This window comes from Pelodiscus sinensis, chromosome 15 (genome assembly GCF_052426305.1).
Source record: "Pelodiscus sinensis isolate ZL-2025 chromosome 15, ASM5242630v1, whole genome shotgun sequence".
Classification (NCBI taxonomy): domain Eukaryota; kingdom Metazoa; phylum Chordata; order Testudines; family Trionychidae; genus Pelodiscus; species Pelodiscus sinensis.
Window position 1 is genome coordinate 3,915,159 of NC_143066.1, and position 17,966 is coordinate 3,933,124.

The 17,966-nt window shown below is 56.5% G+C and overlaps 1 protein-coding gene across 1 annotated transcript in view; it reads right to left on the reverse strand.

Annotated features, from left to right (window-relative positions):
- Positions 1-1,353: 1,353 nt before the first annotated feature.
- The window catches only part of RAB40C (RAB40C, member RAS oncogene family), a 49,734-nt gene continuing 33,121 nt past the window's right edge, over positions 1,354-17,966 (reverse strand). The window contains exons 5-7 of the mRNA XM_075899040.2: positions 6,786-6,863; positions 5,107-5,329; positions 1,354-3,962 (exon numbers count right to left, since the gene is read on the reverse strand). Coding sequence (XP_075755155.1) covers positions 3,682-3,962; positions 5,107-5,329; positions 6,786-6,863 — 582 coding nt within the window. The 3' untranslated portion in view covers positions 1,354-3,681. The remainder of the gene's footprint in view (positions 3,963-5,106; positions 5,330-6,785; positions 6,864-17,966) is intronic.

Here is a 17,966-nt window from a genome sequence, read left to right on the forward strand (position 1 = left end):
CCCCCCCCCCCCCCACCCCCGGGCGGTAGCAAGGGCAAGCGGCTGGGAGGTTGCTGCAGAGACTGTCAAGCCGAGAGCTGGGAGCGGAGCCCAGGCCCTCAGCAGCCCACCAGGGGCCACCCCAACACCGGGGCCAGGGGGACTGCCCCAGGCCCACGGGTTCACACGTGCCAGAGCCACCTCCCGCGCGCTGCCGAGACCCAAAGCCCAGGGGCAGCTGATCCCGACAGTGGTGAAGGGATCCCAGGGCCACGAGCTCCCCGAGGGGCCTGCTTCTCGGCGGGGGGGTGGGGGGGGCGGGGGGGGCGCTTTGAGAGTCACGCGGGCAGCTAAGTGTTAGAAAGGCCTCGTCCTGATCAGTTCATCCTGGGCCTCCCGCCGCTCCTTCCCCACCTGAAATCACACAAGCCCTTTGTTCGGGCTCCTGGGGGGAGACAGCACAGGGCCCTTAACGCACCTGCCTGGAAAACAAGAGGCATGTCTGCGCCCTCGGCCTGCCCCCACCATGGGGGTTCTCCAGGCTTCAGCCGTGCTCTGGTTTCCCGCCGCCAGCCCGGCAAGCTGCTAAAACAAGCCTGGCCAAGGGTTCAGAGTGGAAACGCGACCCCAGAGAGGCGGGGAGGGGAGGAGGAAGGCCACAGGAGCACCCGGGTCCCTGCTGCCTTAGGGGTGATGGAGGAAGGGTCAGGCCGAGACACGCTGTTCCTCTCCCCGACGGCGAGAGCCTCATCCCATGGCCACCATGGGCCACTGTTCTAGCTGGGCCCAGGCAGGCCTGCAAGGTTTGTGGGGACGGCAAACCGCAGAAAGTGGAGCCAAGACACAGCTTGCTTCTGAAACCCCCTCGCCGAGGGCCAGAGCCTGCTCTCCTCCCAGCAGCCAGGAAGCCTGAGTCGGGGGAGCGGCCCCAGGCCCACGCTGGCGGCAGGGCAGGTCTCCATCTGGGAGTCTCGCACTGGTGGCCCGCAACCGACCGCCGCCCAGGGAGTTTCCCCTACTTGCAAGCAGTGGGGGTCAGAGCTTCTCCAGGCTCCAGAGCCACAAAGGGGCGGCAGAGCTGCGGGAATTCGCTCGCCAGGCTCAGGAGAGTCCACGTTGCTCTTCAAGCACCAGCCCCATGGCCCACGCCCACGGGAGAATCCGCTGCCAGCGCCACCAGGGAGCTTTGGAGAGCGGGGGAATGCGAGCAGGACCCTGGAGGTCAAACCACCGAGAAAGGACAGAGTCTCCCGGGTTTTGGGCAATCCGGGGAGCACGTTGCCAGCCCCCGTGAGCCCTGCCGCAGCCCACGCCCACCCCAGGCCAGGCAAAGGCAGCAGCCCCGCGCCGCACAGACTGGCCACACCCAGCACCGTAGTTTAAAACAACCAAAGACTTTAATTTATATAAAACGGTTGAACCACAGACTGTACAAAGGGAACAGAGTCCCAAGTGACATTGGAATGGTCCGAGTGTCAGACAGCAGCTAAAGACTAGTGTTGAGATCGGATGCCGCAACCGCTTTCTTTCCAAGGAAGAAAACAAGAGGCGTTTGAACAGCACACGTGCCAGGTCCGGGAGAACTTTCCTGTTGGGCAGGAGTTGCCGAGGCTCTACAGGGGAAACCTGACGGGGCGAGGGTTTCATTTACAGGGGACACCCATCCACAGGTAGTTAAGTGTTTCTAGACATGCAGCATCTTTTCTTCCCTAGAATGACGTCTTCCGTCTCCTCCCCACCCCACTGTGTCCCCCAGAGAGGCCACGTAGGGGGTTCGTTAATTGTGGGAGCCCCTCAAAAGTAACGGTCTAATGGAAACCAAATTCCTTCGAGGGCTGCTCCCGAGGTCATTCTACAGGGCGGGGTAGTGGTGCGGTTGCCTCCTGTCACCTGTTAGCCATCTGTCCCTGGGCGGCCTGGCAGCGGCTGCTCCCTGCGCAGGGATACGGAGCAGCGGGTGTGCCACGGAGCGGCTCTAGAAATCCCCGGGCCTCCCGCGACAGCACTGAGCCTGGCTGCAGCTCCGGTTCTTAGTGTGAATCATGGCCACAAGACGTTCCCTTCTCCCGCATTGGCGCTTGGCTGGCAGGGCTCCTGCCCACCAGCTGGGCGAGGGGTGGTGTTCTCTGGGGTGTGGCGCGATGGGAGAACCTGGCAGAGGGCTGCTGCGGGAGGAGCGCTGCCCGTTCCCTGCCACCCGCCTTAGTTGCAGCTTGACCAGAGTGGGCGGTCAGCCGGCAGCAGCCTCATCCTGCCCACGTACCAAGCTGCGTCAGGGTGGCAGCCTCCGGCTGGCCTTGCTGATGGGCGACGGGCTGCGAGCGCACGGGTGGGCAGGCGCCAGCGTCAGTTTCCTAAGCAAGGAGGCAGAACAGAGCAACCCAAGGCAGCTCAGACAATCCCGAAAGCCCCGGGAAAACTCCTGCCTGGGGGCCCCAAGAGCCAGCCACCACACCGCAGTGTCCCCCCGGACCAAGCTCCCACCCACAGCCAGCGGCCTCTCCAGCTTGAGGACTGGGCACGGCGTCTGGGAGCAGAGGGGAAAGCTGGAAGCCCCGTTGCTACGGGGCCAAGGAGAGGACGCTGCTGCGAGATGCGACAGACTGCACGCCTCCCCCACGCTTACAGCTCACTCGAGAGGCCGCCCAACCCCTCGGGGCCAGAAAACCAGCCCAACCTGCGCACTCCAGTGCAAGCAGTGCACCCCCCACAGCCAGCTGGCCCTTGGAAAGAGGACATGGCTATCCATGGCCCTGGCTTCAGGGACAGCTCAAAGTGCCCCTGCTCTTGGGGGCCCAGGAGGGTGCGTGGGAGGAGGTGACAGCAGCACTGGAGCTGGGGGAAGGAGCAACGAGCCGGGGAGGAAAGCTTGGGACCACTGCAGACCCAGCAGAAGCGTTTCCTCCCAGGCCAGCCCTGCCCCGCAACCCTGCCAGGTCATGGGAACACAGACACGGGCCCAGCTGCCTTTGGGGGCCTAAGACCTGGTGGGACTGACGCTGCTGGCCAGGGCAGCCCCCAGCTGCAATGCTGTTGGGAGTTTGGTTCCAGAGTGCAGGCAGGCTCTGGCGTGGGGCACACGCCCCGCTGGCTCCTTTCGCACGCCCAGTATTAAAACACCCCCCAGAGCAGGCCCGTGCAGCTGTCGGCACAGTCCCTGCAAGAGATTCACCCTAAGACCCCCGCCCCCTTCGCTGGGGCCCTGCTCCTATTACATGGCCACAGAACATTGGCCCCGACTGCTCCTTAAACCCCCCCGCGTTAAAACAGGCAGCCCCCGGCACAGCATCTGTAGATAAATAAGTGGAGACGGCCGCAGGCGGCTTCCTTCCAACTCCAAGCAGCCGGCCCCGGCCTCTTGGCCATGGCAAGCCAACGCCATCATCTGACGCCCCATTGCACCTGCCGACGGCCACGGTTCACTATGGCACCCGCAGCCCCTCGGGGAGCCAAGAGCCACGGCTGCAGCGCAGACCCCTTTCCCCCCACGCCTCTGATCTTCCCTAAATCCCTGCCTCCGCCAGGGCTGCAGGCGCGTCCCTCCCCCAAGCCGGCAGCTGCCGAGGTTCCCAGCCGGGCAGAGGAGAAGCCCACAGCTTTCCTCCAGGCTCCCACGGCGCCAGCTGGGGGGGACCCCGGCGATCCGTGGGCCGTGCACGCCCTCCGAGGCACCGCCCCGCCCCCAGGGTCCCGTGCGCCTGGCTACGAGATCTTGCAGTTGTTGCGGGAGCAGTTCTGGGGCGGGCTCTGGGGCGGGCGGATGGACTTGGATCTCTTCAGGCTGTTGCCTTTGCTGCTGCTCCCGCCCCCGCTGCTGGCCACGGAGTACGACCGGCCGTGCATCATCACCGCGTTCATGCCGTTGGCCATGGAGAAGGATTTCAGGTGGCTCTTGATGGTGACGGGCAGCGGCAGCTTGTCGATGAGGTGCACCGGGGTGCAGGACACGATCGCACGGCAGCAGAGGTCCTGTAGGCTGAACACTGGCGGGAGAGCAAGAACCCTGCACGCTCAGAGGGCAGGCGCCCCCAAGGAGAGGGCTTCCCCCGCTGCCCATCTCGCCTTCCCGGCACCTCACCCGCCTCCCAGCGAGGGAGACACCGGCAGCGGCAACCGGCGCCGTGGCTCCCCTCGGAGCTCTGCCTCCCGCGGCGCAGAACTAGCCCTGCCCCCTGCCTCCACCCCAACATGCAAAGGGCAGAGCACATGCCCGCATGGGCCGTGTTCTATCTGTACCAGCCGGGGGCAGGCTGTCTGATCCCCGCCCCCGTGCCCAGCCCCTTGCTCCCTGGCAGGTGACGGCTGGCGCGGGTTTCCCTTGCAGCTGGCCACATGGGGCCCGCTCCCATCTCTGGATGAGCCTGCCACGCCTCGCTGCGGCACTGCGCAGGGGCACGAGCTGGCAAGGGCTGGAGACCCTGCCCGGGACGTTCAGGCTGGAGGTGCAGCGCTCCCCGCTGAATCCGGCTTGCAGGGCAACAGAGCAACCAGACCGGCTGCATCTTACCTGGAGCCAGCGGAGAGCACTGGCCCCAGGACCCTGCCCCGCAGAGCGAGGGGTCCGGCTGCAGCGGCATCGTGTGCTGCCTCCAATGGGACTTGGGCTGAACCCCTCGTACGTCCCCGAGCCGCCCAGTGCCTCTCAGAGCGGGGCCTGGGTGTCACCTAGGCGGAGGACTCTGCCATCCCTTCCAGCAGCACTCGGGGCCAGCCCACGCTCGGACAGCCCTGCCTGCAGGAGGAAACGTGCCCGCCCAAAGGGGCAGATGGCCTCCTTCCTCCCCGCCACCTCCACGGCGGCGCCCCGGCACTGCAGCCGCCCCGAGCCAAGTGTCCCTTCTCCCCCAGCCTGACATCGAAGGCCTGAGCTCAGGGACCTGCCACCCTGCGCCCCAGGCCAACCGAGGAGCCTCCCCTCGAGCACACGCGGAGCAGCGCGCCCCTAGCACGGGGGGTCCAGGCCTGGCTAACTCATGCCTTCCCCGGGGGAGCTGGCACTAGTGGGCCACCACCAGGCAAAGGGAGAGGGCGTTTTCCCAGCTCCCCGAGGTCCTTTGCGCCTGACCTGGGCGGAGCTCCCCAGATGTCGCCTCCAGCGCCCAGCCCGCCCACGGGCGCCACACTCACCCCGGTTAGGCCTCCAGATCTTCTCCATGCCGTGCCGCATGAGCACGATGCGCGACAGCTCGGTGAAGGACTCGGTCACGTTGAAGTTGCACAGCGGGCTGACCTCGAAGAAGGTCATGCAGTTCTTCTCCGCGTAGGAGCGGGCCTGCTCCGTGGGCACCTGCCGCTTGAAGGCCAGGTGAAGCCTGTTCCCGACCAAAATCCGGGGGACACCTGGAGCGTGCTTCAAAGAACATGGGCCATGCTGAGACCGGGGCGGCAGAACCACGGCACGCCCCGGACGACGGCCGCCGCGCGGGCTGCTTAGCGGGCAGTGGCCAGGGGCGCCGCCCCGCTGGGAGCGACCACTGCGATACAGACGCAGCGACCCCTCCAGACCCTTCCACTCGGGGGTTTGCAGGGCACCACCCCACATCCCCGGCCCCACAGCTCAGCTGTGCTGCCGCCCTGCTTTTGGCCGGGCAGACGTGGCTTTTGCGTTCTGACAGGCTGACCTTCCCCTACCCAGCCCCGGCCACAAACCAGGGAATTGGCCAGGCCTACGGAGGGCAGTGCCGGTCCCTCCGCTGATGCTCCTGGACACGGGGCCCCAGCGCTGCCCCTCTTCCCCTGAGCATGCCCTGCACTCGGCCTCTGCCAACCAGCACGGGGGCGCCAGGCGCTCTGCGGGCAGGGCAGGGCAGGGCCGCTGGCGTATGGGGGAAGGGCAGATGGCGCTAGATTTCCCCACCTGGCTCCAGCCCTAGAGCAGCCACAGGGCTGCGCACAAAGCCGGAGCAGGCCACCCTGGACCACTGAGGTCCGAGCCGTACTTGGGAGTCCCCCTCCCCCCTGCGGTCTGTATTCGCAGGGGTGGCTGTGCTGCTCCCAGGACTAGAGGCAAGGGAAGGGAGGGGAAAGGATCTCTTATGGAAAGGGGAAGCTCCCATGCTTCACAGAGCTCCCGTCAGGCCTGGGGAAGGCACCCGAAACGGCTGGGGCAGACGGAAGGCATGAGGGGTTCCTGTGGGCTGGGGAAGAGGTTAGCAGGCAGTAGGGGCGGTACAAGTGGCTGTAAGAGCCACAAGACCAGTGTCTAGCAGAGCGCCTTTGGCTCACGACAGGCCGTAGCGTCCCTCCTGCCCGCTAACCCTCAGGGGCCCTTTCAAGAGGCCTCCTCCAGCCTTCGTGAATCTGTCCCGACTTTGCTTGCCTTCCCCAGACCTGAAGAGCCTCTGTGGGGCTAACCAGCGTGACGGGAGAATTCAGCGACCTTGCTCCCGGGGCGCTGGATTGCCTAGGCCAGGGCCAGACCCCGCCCATGGGCGCAGGTTGTGCCTTTCCTGAAGCACGACAGCCGTCCCGTGGCAGCGTCACAGCAGACAAGCCACAGACGCTCTGGGGGCCGCGCCCAGACCTGAAGAGCTTTGGGGATGTCAAAAGCGGGTCCATTCCGCCAACTGAAGTGGGCCCCTAGAAGGGCCCATTACATCCCCTCGACTGTGTGTGATCTCTGCCTCCCAGCATGCGCCGGGGGGGGGGGGGGGGCAGTGAAACCAGATGTGCCAGCATCCCAGGAGAACTGCCCTGTTTACGGCATGCGGATACCAGAAGCTGCAGCTTTTATCACGCCCTGGCATGGCCAGGCCCTGGCATGGCCGGCGCTGCACACACAGCCCGAACAAGCTGCAGTCTCTTACCTCGTCTATTTCCTTTATCCAGCGGTCTATCCCATCGAAGGACCAGCGGTTAGTGATGTCATACACCAAGAGAATCCCCTGTGTGGAAACCAACAGGAGCCTGGTGAATTTCACGCCATGCAAGCAGGGAGAGGAGCTGGAGAATCCCCAGTTTTGCAACTGAACGAAACTGGCACTCAGCACAAGAGGCTGAACAGTTACCTTGGGCCCCGGAGACACTGCCCTGGGACAGTCAACCTGCTCTGGCTCGCTCATCAGGCCTCAGCAGCTTGGCACGACCGAGGGCGGATGGACACGGAGGGTCTGACACTGCGGAGACCAGATTTTCCAGGAACACTCCTGCTATTTGGGGATTTTTCCTCATTCAGGCACCTATTACCCCCACCCTCATCCCAGCCTCTCTCTGGCTACGTTTACAAGACGAGCAGTGGAGGGGCGGGGCGGGGCGCTGCCCGGTAGCACGGAAATGGAGTATCTCAAGCAGGAGCCAGGCTGTTCACACTCACACTAAGTGCACTTGGAGAGGCTGCCGCAGAGCGGACGGGCCCAGCCCAGCCCATCTAGCACGCGGCCTGCACTGGTTTGCCAAGGAGGGCTCCCTCTTCGGCCAGCTCCTTTCAGTGAAGGCACCTTTATACTGGCAGGTATTCACCAACCGGGGATGCGAGGGGGCAGCCATCCCGCCCCGTGGAAGCGCCCCAGGAACTGCCACTTGTGCACAACCGAGCACTCTTCCGGCTGCATCCCCGGGGACACGTCGGGCCACTGCCGAGGTGACTAGTGCAGGGGTCACGGACACGCTCCCCGTCTCGGGCTTCTGGCTGCTGAAGGCTCTTGGCTACCGTGACTCCGAGGTGACTGCCAGTGCCCACGCCAAAGGCATTGCTTTGCCCGGGGACTGCGCCAGAGATGGGAACTAAGGCACACGTGGGTAAGCGACTACAAGCCCGAGGGCGCTCTCACCAGTGCTAGTGCGAACACCACGCAGAGTTCCCCATAAAGCTTCCTCAAACCAGGCAGCGGGGTGGGGGTGTGAGCAGTCAACAACTGCTCTTTTACAACCCTAAAACGGACCGCTGGTTTCAACAGGAAGACAGTTACTACACCCTTTCCTGGAGCGCTCTAGCTCAGGCCTTGCCCCGAAGCTGCAACACAAGAAAGTGGAGAAGGTGGGAGAGAGAAACACGACTGCAGAGATGGGAGAGAAGGCGCCTTTGGTGAGAACCCTTGGGAATACACACTGAGCAGCCTCCAGCTACTTCTGAAGATGCAAAGGGCCAGGCTACACATCTGGGCCGAAGCCTCACTCTTTGCAAGGCGTCCTGTTCACGTCTGGGTGGAGACAAGGCTGCCTGGTGGAGGGGAGAAGCAGCCAGCCATGGGAGATGCATCATCAAAAGGTAAAACGCAGTAGAGCCAAATGAGAGACGGGAATGCCTCCGAAGGTGGCCAGAAGGCAGACTCCCAGGCTGACCACAGGCAGCAGCACCCTAGGTAGCCACTTGGGAACACACATCAGGGAGAGGAGGCCCCCCCCCCACACACAGCCTGCTGCTTGCAATGGAACGACTAGCTAGATCGCTACCAGCCAGGCCGCTTGCGTGACACCACAACCATCAAAAAGCTGCCGGTTGCTAAGAGCTACCACCTCGCAGTTGCAAGATCACATTTCCCAGCCTGGGCTTTCATCTGGAAGCAATAACGTGATAGCCGCCAGGCACGTCCTGCCGTCTGAATGGCCACTACGATACGAGGCCGTAGCAACCCAGGGAAACACGGATGAACCCCTCCAGTCCCACGCTTTCCTGTCCTCCTGGCACCCAGCAACACGGCTGCCCTTTCAAAGCTCTTATAAGAAAGTGAGCAGCCATGTCCATGCTGCAGGATTCTGCTTAATGGGCAGCTAGTGCCCGAGTGCGGAGCTTTCCAACACTCCTACTGTGTTTGTTCTCTCCCCCCCTCACCAAGGGCACTTGAATGAAAAGAGACAGTTCAAAGGTGACTGGCTCCTACAGCTCCACCGCTACTGTTGTAACGGGGCTGCAGAGGAACCTAGAGGGAGAGACTGGTCGAGTAGGGACAGATGAACCAGCCTTGCTCTGACACAGAGGCTCAGGGGGAAGGGGAAACCCCCAGCCTGGAGATAAATGGTCAGAGGCCAATGCGAGTGCAGAACAAGCAGGTCCAGGCGACAGTCTCTCCTCTTGCAGCAGGCACAGCGGAGCCAGCCAGCTCCAGGGTCGGAGTTCAAGGACAAATCAAAACAACCTGGCTGTGAGCGTGAAGGGAAAGTCTTGCGCAGCCTCCCCCCCGGATCCGTGCACCACGCAGTGACGTTCCGAAGGCTGCCCTGACATTTCAGTCCCATCTAGTACCGAACCGACAGGACATTCCCACAGAGCAGGGGGCAACCGGGGCTACTGCATGAAGTCAGTGCTGCATTCGGTCGGCAGCACAGGACTTACTGTACCCGGTGGGCCCCTCCTCCACTTACCCTTCCAGCACCCTGCTTCGGTGTCAATAGTTAAACAAAATCCCAGAGTGCACCAGAGCTGGGTGGGGGATTTTCCTGATTCTCCTGCCCTGCGAGAACACTCGGATTACATGGGAGTGAGGCCTGTGTGCACGTTCTAGCTAGGTCAGTGTTTGTACCATGCACTGCTGTGACTGTCCCCAGTCGTGTTATAAAGCAGATGCAGCATTATTCATCTTCCTTCTGCAGGAGTGCAGAGTACAAGGCAAAGAGATGCTGGGTGCAGCAGAGTGCGTGTATTTTCACAATGGGCTTCCCTTTGAACAGGCGTCCACATGCTCTTGGGGGCAGGCAGGGAGAAGAGAGCCAGGGCCTGGCCAGTTTACTTCACTCTTCAATACCTCTCCAAGCAACTACAACTTCCTCTTCCTAGTCCTGATTGACACAGTCCAATAGCCCTGATCCATAATGTCTTTTGTCTTCTACAAAGCCTGCCCACGGCTCTTCATTAGTGTCCACTAAGGGGGAGTTTTCGTTGGCTGTAGAAAGGTGAGCATCTACCAAAAGCCCAGTGTGCAAAGCTCAGGTCATGAGAAAGCTACTGAAAATCAGACACCCTCTCTCTTACTTACCAACCCCACAATGAGACAAAACCTTGAATTTCTATCAAGGCACCTGAGAATTGCTTGGGAGTGTGAAAATAACAGGCACTGAGAGAGCGAGAGAGAGAGAGAGCGAGCGCACGTACATAGGGGCAGATGGGGGTAGAAAGGGTAAAAGAAGTTGATAGGAATTTTGCAAAATTGTTCAACTAAGGGTGAAAAAAAAATCACTGTAGTTCTGTGGCCTTCTATGGAATCATCCACTAAAACAGAGGAGACAAACATTAAGATGCTCCCTAAGTAAACAACCAGGGTTTGGGGCTGTTTAGTGAGGGGGGGGGGGAGGATTCTTTCTTCATAAATCAAAGCAGCCAAGAGAGAGATTCACTCTTTCTTTCCTTCATAAAGGAAAAAGTGGGATTTTTTAAAAAGGTTAAACTGCAAACCAGTTAGACAGAAGACATGCAAGTGCCCTGTTTACTCCTGGACACAATTCCCTTAGCCAGTAATCCCGAGGCCTTGTTTGCCAAGAGCGCGTTTCTGATGGAGATATGCTGTGGGAGGGCAAGCGGGGAGCTGCGGCCCAAGATCTCCTTAAAGAGGAGTATTTTACATCAGCGCAATTCATCACCAAGGAAGATGGTGCCTAATTATCAGCAGGTTAATGAAAGATCAAGGCTCCACTTACTTTGACTTCAAGATATATTCCTCCACTGTCAGCACAGGGGTATATAAATCCATGCACACACGGACTGAATTTAGGTTACCAAGTGAAACCCACACATGCCCCAAAGTTAACTCTGCCACTATTCCCCCAGCGTGTGCGTTACGGTGGAGCGATTCCATGCACTTTCTGCACAGGGTGGATGGCACTGTCTGCGTAAGGCGCCTGGGTTTTTTTTTAAATCTTAATCTGTTGTTCTGACACCCTACAGGCCAAGCAGTGAGTTTGGAAGGTGCTTTGGAAACAGGCTTCGCTTGTTACACGCTCCTGCTTCACTCAATGTTCATTCGGAACCAAAAGTAGTGACACATGATGCACGCACCTGCAATCTGGGTTGGGATAGAGTGGGATAGACAATCCTAACTTATGGCATTTTCTCACTGAGCACCTCCCTTTTCCGTCTTCCAATCACACTAAATCCATCTGCACACCTCACAGAAACGTAACCCCCCTCACGCTGCTCCTGATGGCCAAGAGTGCGACGAACCCCATTTTGCAGATGAACAAACTGAGGCACAGGGAGGTTAAGTGACCCGTCCAAGGGCACACAGGAGGTGGCGGGAGCTGGACCCTGCTCCTCACTTTCACGGCCGGCCATTAGCCACTAGCTCATCCTTCCTACCCGTCCTGCACAATCCACTCGCTCACCTTCACCTCAGCTAGAAGGCGGCTAGACTCCACCCTCCCCTGTCTCCACACCATCAGATGCACTCAGAAAATGAAGTTCTGCTTGGCTTTTTGGCACCATACAACGCCGAGAAAGAAAGAGCGGGCGTTTGTCTCTTGCCCTCTCTGTCAAGTGGAAGTTTCCATGTCATGTAGACGAGCAGGAAAAAGGAACAGTCTGTTACTGGACAGTAAAGCAGTGTCCATGCACATTGGTTTTTCAAGCATTTTAAACTGTGCTGAAGCTAAAGCGGATTTTCACTCCCCATCAAAAGGCATTTCTGCATTCCCAGAGGAGGCAGCAGGAAGCCCTGCAATGGCAGGGGATCAAAGTCCCATGGAGAGCTGCTGCCCCTGCATTAGCTAGAGGTGACTAGCTGGATAGCGGTGAAGAGCGAGGGTTTATGAAGACTGGACAGGGCGTTTGTTCTGGTGCCGATGCAATGCCTGTTATTTCTGCTATGGTGCTCGGACTATTTAATGAATGAGCCAACTGTGGCTTGAAAACCTGAGCTCCTGAGACTGAGACAAAGAGGACAAGTCGACCCTAGGAGGCTACATGATCGCAGAAGGGCTCTGCTTAGCCCCGGTGCATGCTATGTGGTAGGAGGATTGCCTGGAGTAGGATAGTGACCCAGAAAGCTGCTGGGAAGCAAGGCTTGGAAGGGCGCCCATCCTCCTCTCTAGCACACAAGCTGGGTAGAGAAACCCTCTGACCTGGAGGGCTGAAGGCACTGCCTGCAACCAAAGCAGTTCCACTGTGTCCTTTGCCCCCTCCTCTCACCTTGGCTTGACGCTGAGTGACTGATCACAGCAGATATACGGATTGTGTCAAACCAGCTGCAAGAGAAACAGCAAAAGGTGCCAACAATTCCAGTGTCCTACCAAATCCTGTTAACCCATCCACTGGGCAAACAGGCAATCCAGCAGAAATGTAGTTACTAGGCAGAGCTCAGCAATATTTTTATTGTGGTATGGCTGCAGCTTAGAGACTCCGATGCAGGCTGCCCATGGAATCATCTCAGAATGCATATTAAAAACGAACTGCGGACAGCTGTCTGGAACAATTCATGCGGCACATTCTTTGAACCTCTGTGTATTCCAGCCAACGCGAGTGGTGGCTAATCGGGTCTCCACAGTGTCTGTGGAAAGAAGTTTAGTTCCTGGCATCTGCGAAGGTGCTGAAAACTGCTCCTCCCGCAACCCAGAAGCTAATCGAGCCTTCAAAAAGCCATGAGTGCTGCAACGTTATTTACCCCCTACTACTTTTCTAACAACTGTATTCTTAGGAGAACTAGTTGTGAGCTTCAGGCAGAATGATTTACAGCAGACATGGACAAAAGATGAGAAGCCAAAGCGGTGTCTAGATTTCTGCCCCACTTTCAACACCGTGAAATATGCCATGTGTGCTCTAGGCAACACTTCAACAGTTAATGAAACACCATTAACAGCTGCACTGTAGTAAGTCATCGCTTGAATGCTGGGAATTATTTTTAATATACACTCATGCAAACAAAACAACTTCAGAGCCAAGATTTGCATTTGTAAAGGGCTGGTGAGTTCCCACCCCGCATAAGCAGGATCAGCTCTTCATAGGCAGCAGAGGGTCCCAGGAGAGCGTGACCCAGGCCGAGAGGCAGGTTAGGGTGCTTGGTTGCAGAAGGGAGGGGAAGATGGGCCCCCTGTTGACTGGCAGGCCCCACACTTGATCAGAATTCTGAAAGTTGAGCTAATCTAGCTGGTTTGTTCTTGGCGCTTAGGGCCCAGCTGAGTGCCTCAAGAGCCACAAGGGGTCACACGGATCTGGCAGGCTGGGCTGGACTGCACGACTGTCAGAGCTGTGAAAGTGCTCAAAGATCGCAGGCCCTTGCTCAAGGTGTTTGCTTTCAGCCTTGAGAAATGCTCTTACACGCACTAGGCTGCAAGCAAATTTCAAAACCAAATAGTCGTCTGCTGGCCCCAGGCAATCCCCTACAATCACAAGTGCAATGTGGATATCGCCACACATCCTACAACTATTCAACACAGGGAGAGCATGGCAGTGATTGCTAACGGCACCTTGCAGGTTTACATGGAGCAGTCCAGAGGCATCGCATGCTTCATGCTGTGCTACTGCGGCTACTTCTCTGCTGGCCAAAGTCCATTTTCTTTAGTATGCAGTCTAGCAGGTAGAGTACAAAACTCGGGTGAGGGTGCATGTCTTGGGAGAAGGTGAGGGCGTAGTCCGGCGGGTGGAGTCCAGGACTTGGGTGAGGGCGTAGTCTGGAAGGTAGAGTACAAGACTAGGCATCCTGATCCCTAAGTCGCATTCTTGACTGACATTTTGCTAGTCGTTTTGATCCAGTCACAGTGCCTCTGCCTCAATTTACCAGCTTACAAGATGCAAACGTCCCCCTTGCTGAGGGTCGAAACAAGCTGTCGGAGGCTTGGCTGGTGTTTACGTACAGAACTGCTGCAGGATGCTCAGATGACGGCTCCTACTGAAGACCGAGCCAGAAATTCCAGAACGGATACCCTGCTCAAGAACAGAGGCAGATTAAGTTGGCAGAGCAAAGACCCTAATTCACACACGTAACCATTCGACATCAGGAGCACCCCAGTGTGAGGTACAAATGCCAGTTAGCAAGAGCCCAACAGCGGCAGGACAGGTCTACTGAGGGCTTCTGCTGGCTGCTCACACTTCCGATTAGAATACAACCTTGTTCAAAATCCTGCCTCCATGTACAGACCAGACACACACACACAGTCGGCATGGTGGGGCTGAGGAGCTGAAGGCCTGGCCCTCCCTGAATGAGATGGAGTTGAGGGCTTGCCCGTACTAATGGCTGACGTGGCCCTGCTGCAGCTGTGTTGACTGAGGTCTGATGAAGACCTGCTGAGTCAGCAGGAGAGGGAATCGCACTGACACAGCACGGCGTAGACACCCAAGTAACAGACTTACGGGGCGACGTATTGCGTAGCGTAGCCCAACCCTTCACCACACGGCTGTACAAAGACACGGGGAGAAAGGGGCTGGGAACTGGAAGAGCTAATGTCCTCATCGCCCTCCCATTTCAACCAGAGAGAGCAGGCAAGGGCAGGGTGGGAAAGAAGCAAGCCAGCCTCAGTTTGCATCCCAGATGTCCTGGCCTCTCTGCTAGGAGCACTCCTCTCTCATGACCGCAGTGGAGGCGGCCATCAGCACGGCTGCTTTCCTGTTCAGTCCTGCTGCCATGGATGGGGACGTCAGGCGGCGAGGCATTTGGCACAGCAACCACATGACTGGCGGCCCATGCTACGCAGACGCCCCCGGCTGTAAGTTGTGTTGGAGCGGTCTTATCCCAAATCTGGGGAGCAGCAATATGGGGTCTGCTCAAGTTAGGACACCCACTTAATCAGACATTTTATCTGAACAATTTGTAACCATCACTCGTACATCTAAGGGCACTATTACCAGGAAGATTAGAGACCAAAGTCCTGCCAGTTGGATTCCCGAGAGCGTGCGTGATAGAGCTTTGGGGAAAGCTTGCAGGAGTGCCTAAATCTCCAGAGTAGGGCTCAAATGCTCTTGAAAAGGAGGGTGTCAACACACACACTGCCTCCTTGTTCCTACTGACTATCGCCACGCACAACCCAGAGCTTGGGCTGGATGAGCAAACGCATGGCATGAGAAAGGGAATCAAGGCAGAGTCTCCTCCCATTAGGGACACGTTTCTTAAGGAAGCTTCCACAGAGGTTTTGCTCTCTGCACTCCAGCCAGGCTCCATGCCACAGGCAAGGGCAACCTCCCTAAAGAGGGGATGCTTCTCAGACCAAGCGACTGCTTGGCACCTACTCCTAGGAGCCTAAGATGCATTCAGAGGCATCTCCCCTATCCCCAGCCCAGGGGCTCTTGTTGAACAGTCGCTTTCAGAGGGATGAGCAGCGGACATGCTACAATGGAGCCTGTAGAAGCTTTTTCAAGAGCCAGCAGGTGGTGCTAAGAAACTAATGCACCAAAGCACATCCTTGTGGCAATTCAGTGTTCTGATGCCACCAATCCCATGTCTTTGTTTGGCTACTTAGAGAGCAGGTTAAATTAGGCTGGCTCTTTTCTTGAAAGGTGCGGCCAGGTTCACGAGCAAGACTGAGCATGCCTTAAAGGGAAGGCATGCCTACTACGTTCTTTTGCTTTGTAATAGGTCAGTTCACTCACTATTTACACTCAACATTTAGGATCACAAAGAGGTCCCCTGTAAAAAGGGAAGTTACAAGTTGTGCAGAGACCAGAGGTTTTGAGGAAGACCAGAGTTGTACATTGCTACATAAGCTCCCGTCTACAACTCTGCACACAGTCCTTTGTTTACATTAAAAGTAGGGCTGTCTATTAATTGCAGTTAACCCACACGATTAACTCAAAAAAGTTAATTGTGATTCAACACAGTTTGAATTGCACTGTTAAACAATAGAAAGCCAACTGAAATGTATTACATAAATATGTTGGGTGTTTTTCTACATGTTAAAATATATTAATTTTAATTACAGAATTCAAAGTGTACAATGCTCATTATATTATCTTGGACTAGAATTATCTGCACTGTAAAAATGATAATAGTATTTTAACTCGTGTCATACCAGTACTGTAGTATGATCTCTTTATTGTGAAAGTTTGACTTACCAATGTAAATTACTACTTATCTGCACTCAAAACCAAAACAATGTAAAACTTCACCTACAAGTCCATTCAGTCCTACTTCTTGTTCAGCCAATTGCTAAGACAAACACGTTTTTTTCCATTTATGGAAGATATTGTAAATAAGAAGCAGGCAGCATTGTCTCTTGAAAGTGGGAACAGGTTTTTGCAAGGCACTTTCCTAGCTGGCATTCCAAGGTATTTGCATGCTAGATATGCTAAACATTTGTATGCCCCTCCATGATTCAGTCACTATTCCAGAGGATATGCTTTCATGCAGACAATGCTCATTTCAAAAACGGAATGCCTTAATTAAATTGTGATCGGACTCGTTGGAGAACTGTACGTCTCCTGCTCTGTTTTACCAGAATTCTGCCACATATTTCATGTTGTGCTGGGTTGTCATCTGAGACTGCCACACACGGTTCTTTTTAAGAACACTTTTGCTGCAGATGTGACAAAACACAATGAAGGTAGCAATGTGAGATTTCTGAGGATAGCTGCAGCACTCAACCCAAGGGTTAAGAACCCAACGTGCCTTCCAAAGCCTGAGAAGGACAAGCTATGGATCAGGCTTTCAGAACTCGTTAAAAAGAGCAACACACTGATGCAAAAAACTACAGAACTTGAACCATCAAAAAAGAAAATCAGCCATCTGCTGGTGGCATTTGACTCAGATAATGAAAATGAGCATGCGCTGGCCTGCACTGCTTTGGACAGTAATCAAGCAGAACCTGTTGTCAGCATGGGCGTATGTTCTCTGGAGTGCTGGCTGCAGCCTGAAGGGACAGATGAATCTTTAGAGTATCTGGCATGGAAATACCTTACAATGCTGGCTACCACAGTGCCACGTGAACACCTGTTCTCATTTTCAGATGACACTGTAATCAAGAAGCAGGCAATGTTATCTCCTGCAATCATAAGCAAATTGGCTGACCAAGAAACAGGACTGACTGACAACTTGTAGGCACTAACGTTTTTGATTGTTTTGAATGCAGTTAGGTAACAAAAATCTACAATTGTAAGTTACACTTCCACAAAGAAGAGATTGCACTACCGGACTTTCACTAGATGAACTGAAAAATAGGATTGGTTTCTTTTTTTACAGTGCAAATGTGTAATAAAAAACAAACGAAGTGAGCGAGGTGAGCACCGTACACTTTGTATTGCGTGTCAATTCAAACTTAACTGCAAATGTAGAAAACATCCACAAATATTTAAATAAATTGTAATCACAGCCTCAGAGCCATCTAGGACAAAGACCTGTCCTGACCACACGTTTTCCTGGGAGTGGAGTTCTTCTAGATCCCTCTGGAATGCAATTTCAGGGCTGGACTGGCTGGGGGCAGGAAGGGGAGTAAATTGTAACAAGCTCCTGCATCATGTTGGATGTGCAGGCCCAGGGCCTGTGAGTTCTCCCTACACACACACCATAGCGCTCTGCTCCTCACCAACAGGAGCACCCAGTTGGACACAGCCAAAAAGGCGCCCCAGGGAACCTCCACAACACTAGAGGCTTGTACAGGAAAGGACGGCGTGCGGCACCTGGAGGAGACGGCGCGGGTGGGTGCTCTAGTGCTCGCAGGTCTAGTCTCAAGCACATCTGTAGGAAGTGCTGAGAAAAGGAGGCGGAGAAGCAGCTTGGCAGCTGTGGGAGTGAAATCCCAACGCGGGGAGAGATTAAGCTGAAGTGGCAGAAACTGAGGCTGAGGCCTGGGGTAACTGCTGGATGCAGCCGTTCAGCCAGCGAACCTTTCGACAGCCACTACTCTTGAAAAGAAGGCCAGGGGACATCTCCCAAGCCCCTCTGGGCCAGAGAAATGAGCAGCTTAAGAGGCCTGTGTGCTGTAGGGCCCATCACCTTCCTGGGGGCTGAGTTAGGGATGCCACACCGCTGTAGTAACGGAGGGACAGCTCTTCAGGGTCTGAGCCAGGAGAGAGGCTGGGCCCAAGGCAGAGGCTCCCGTTCCAAGCCTGCCCCTCACACTGAGGACTGGGTTATCAGATCTCAAGCAGCTCTCCTGGCTTACAGCCTGAGTCAACAGAAGAGGCTCATTTCCTGGAA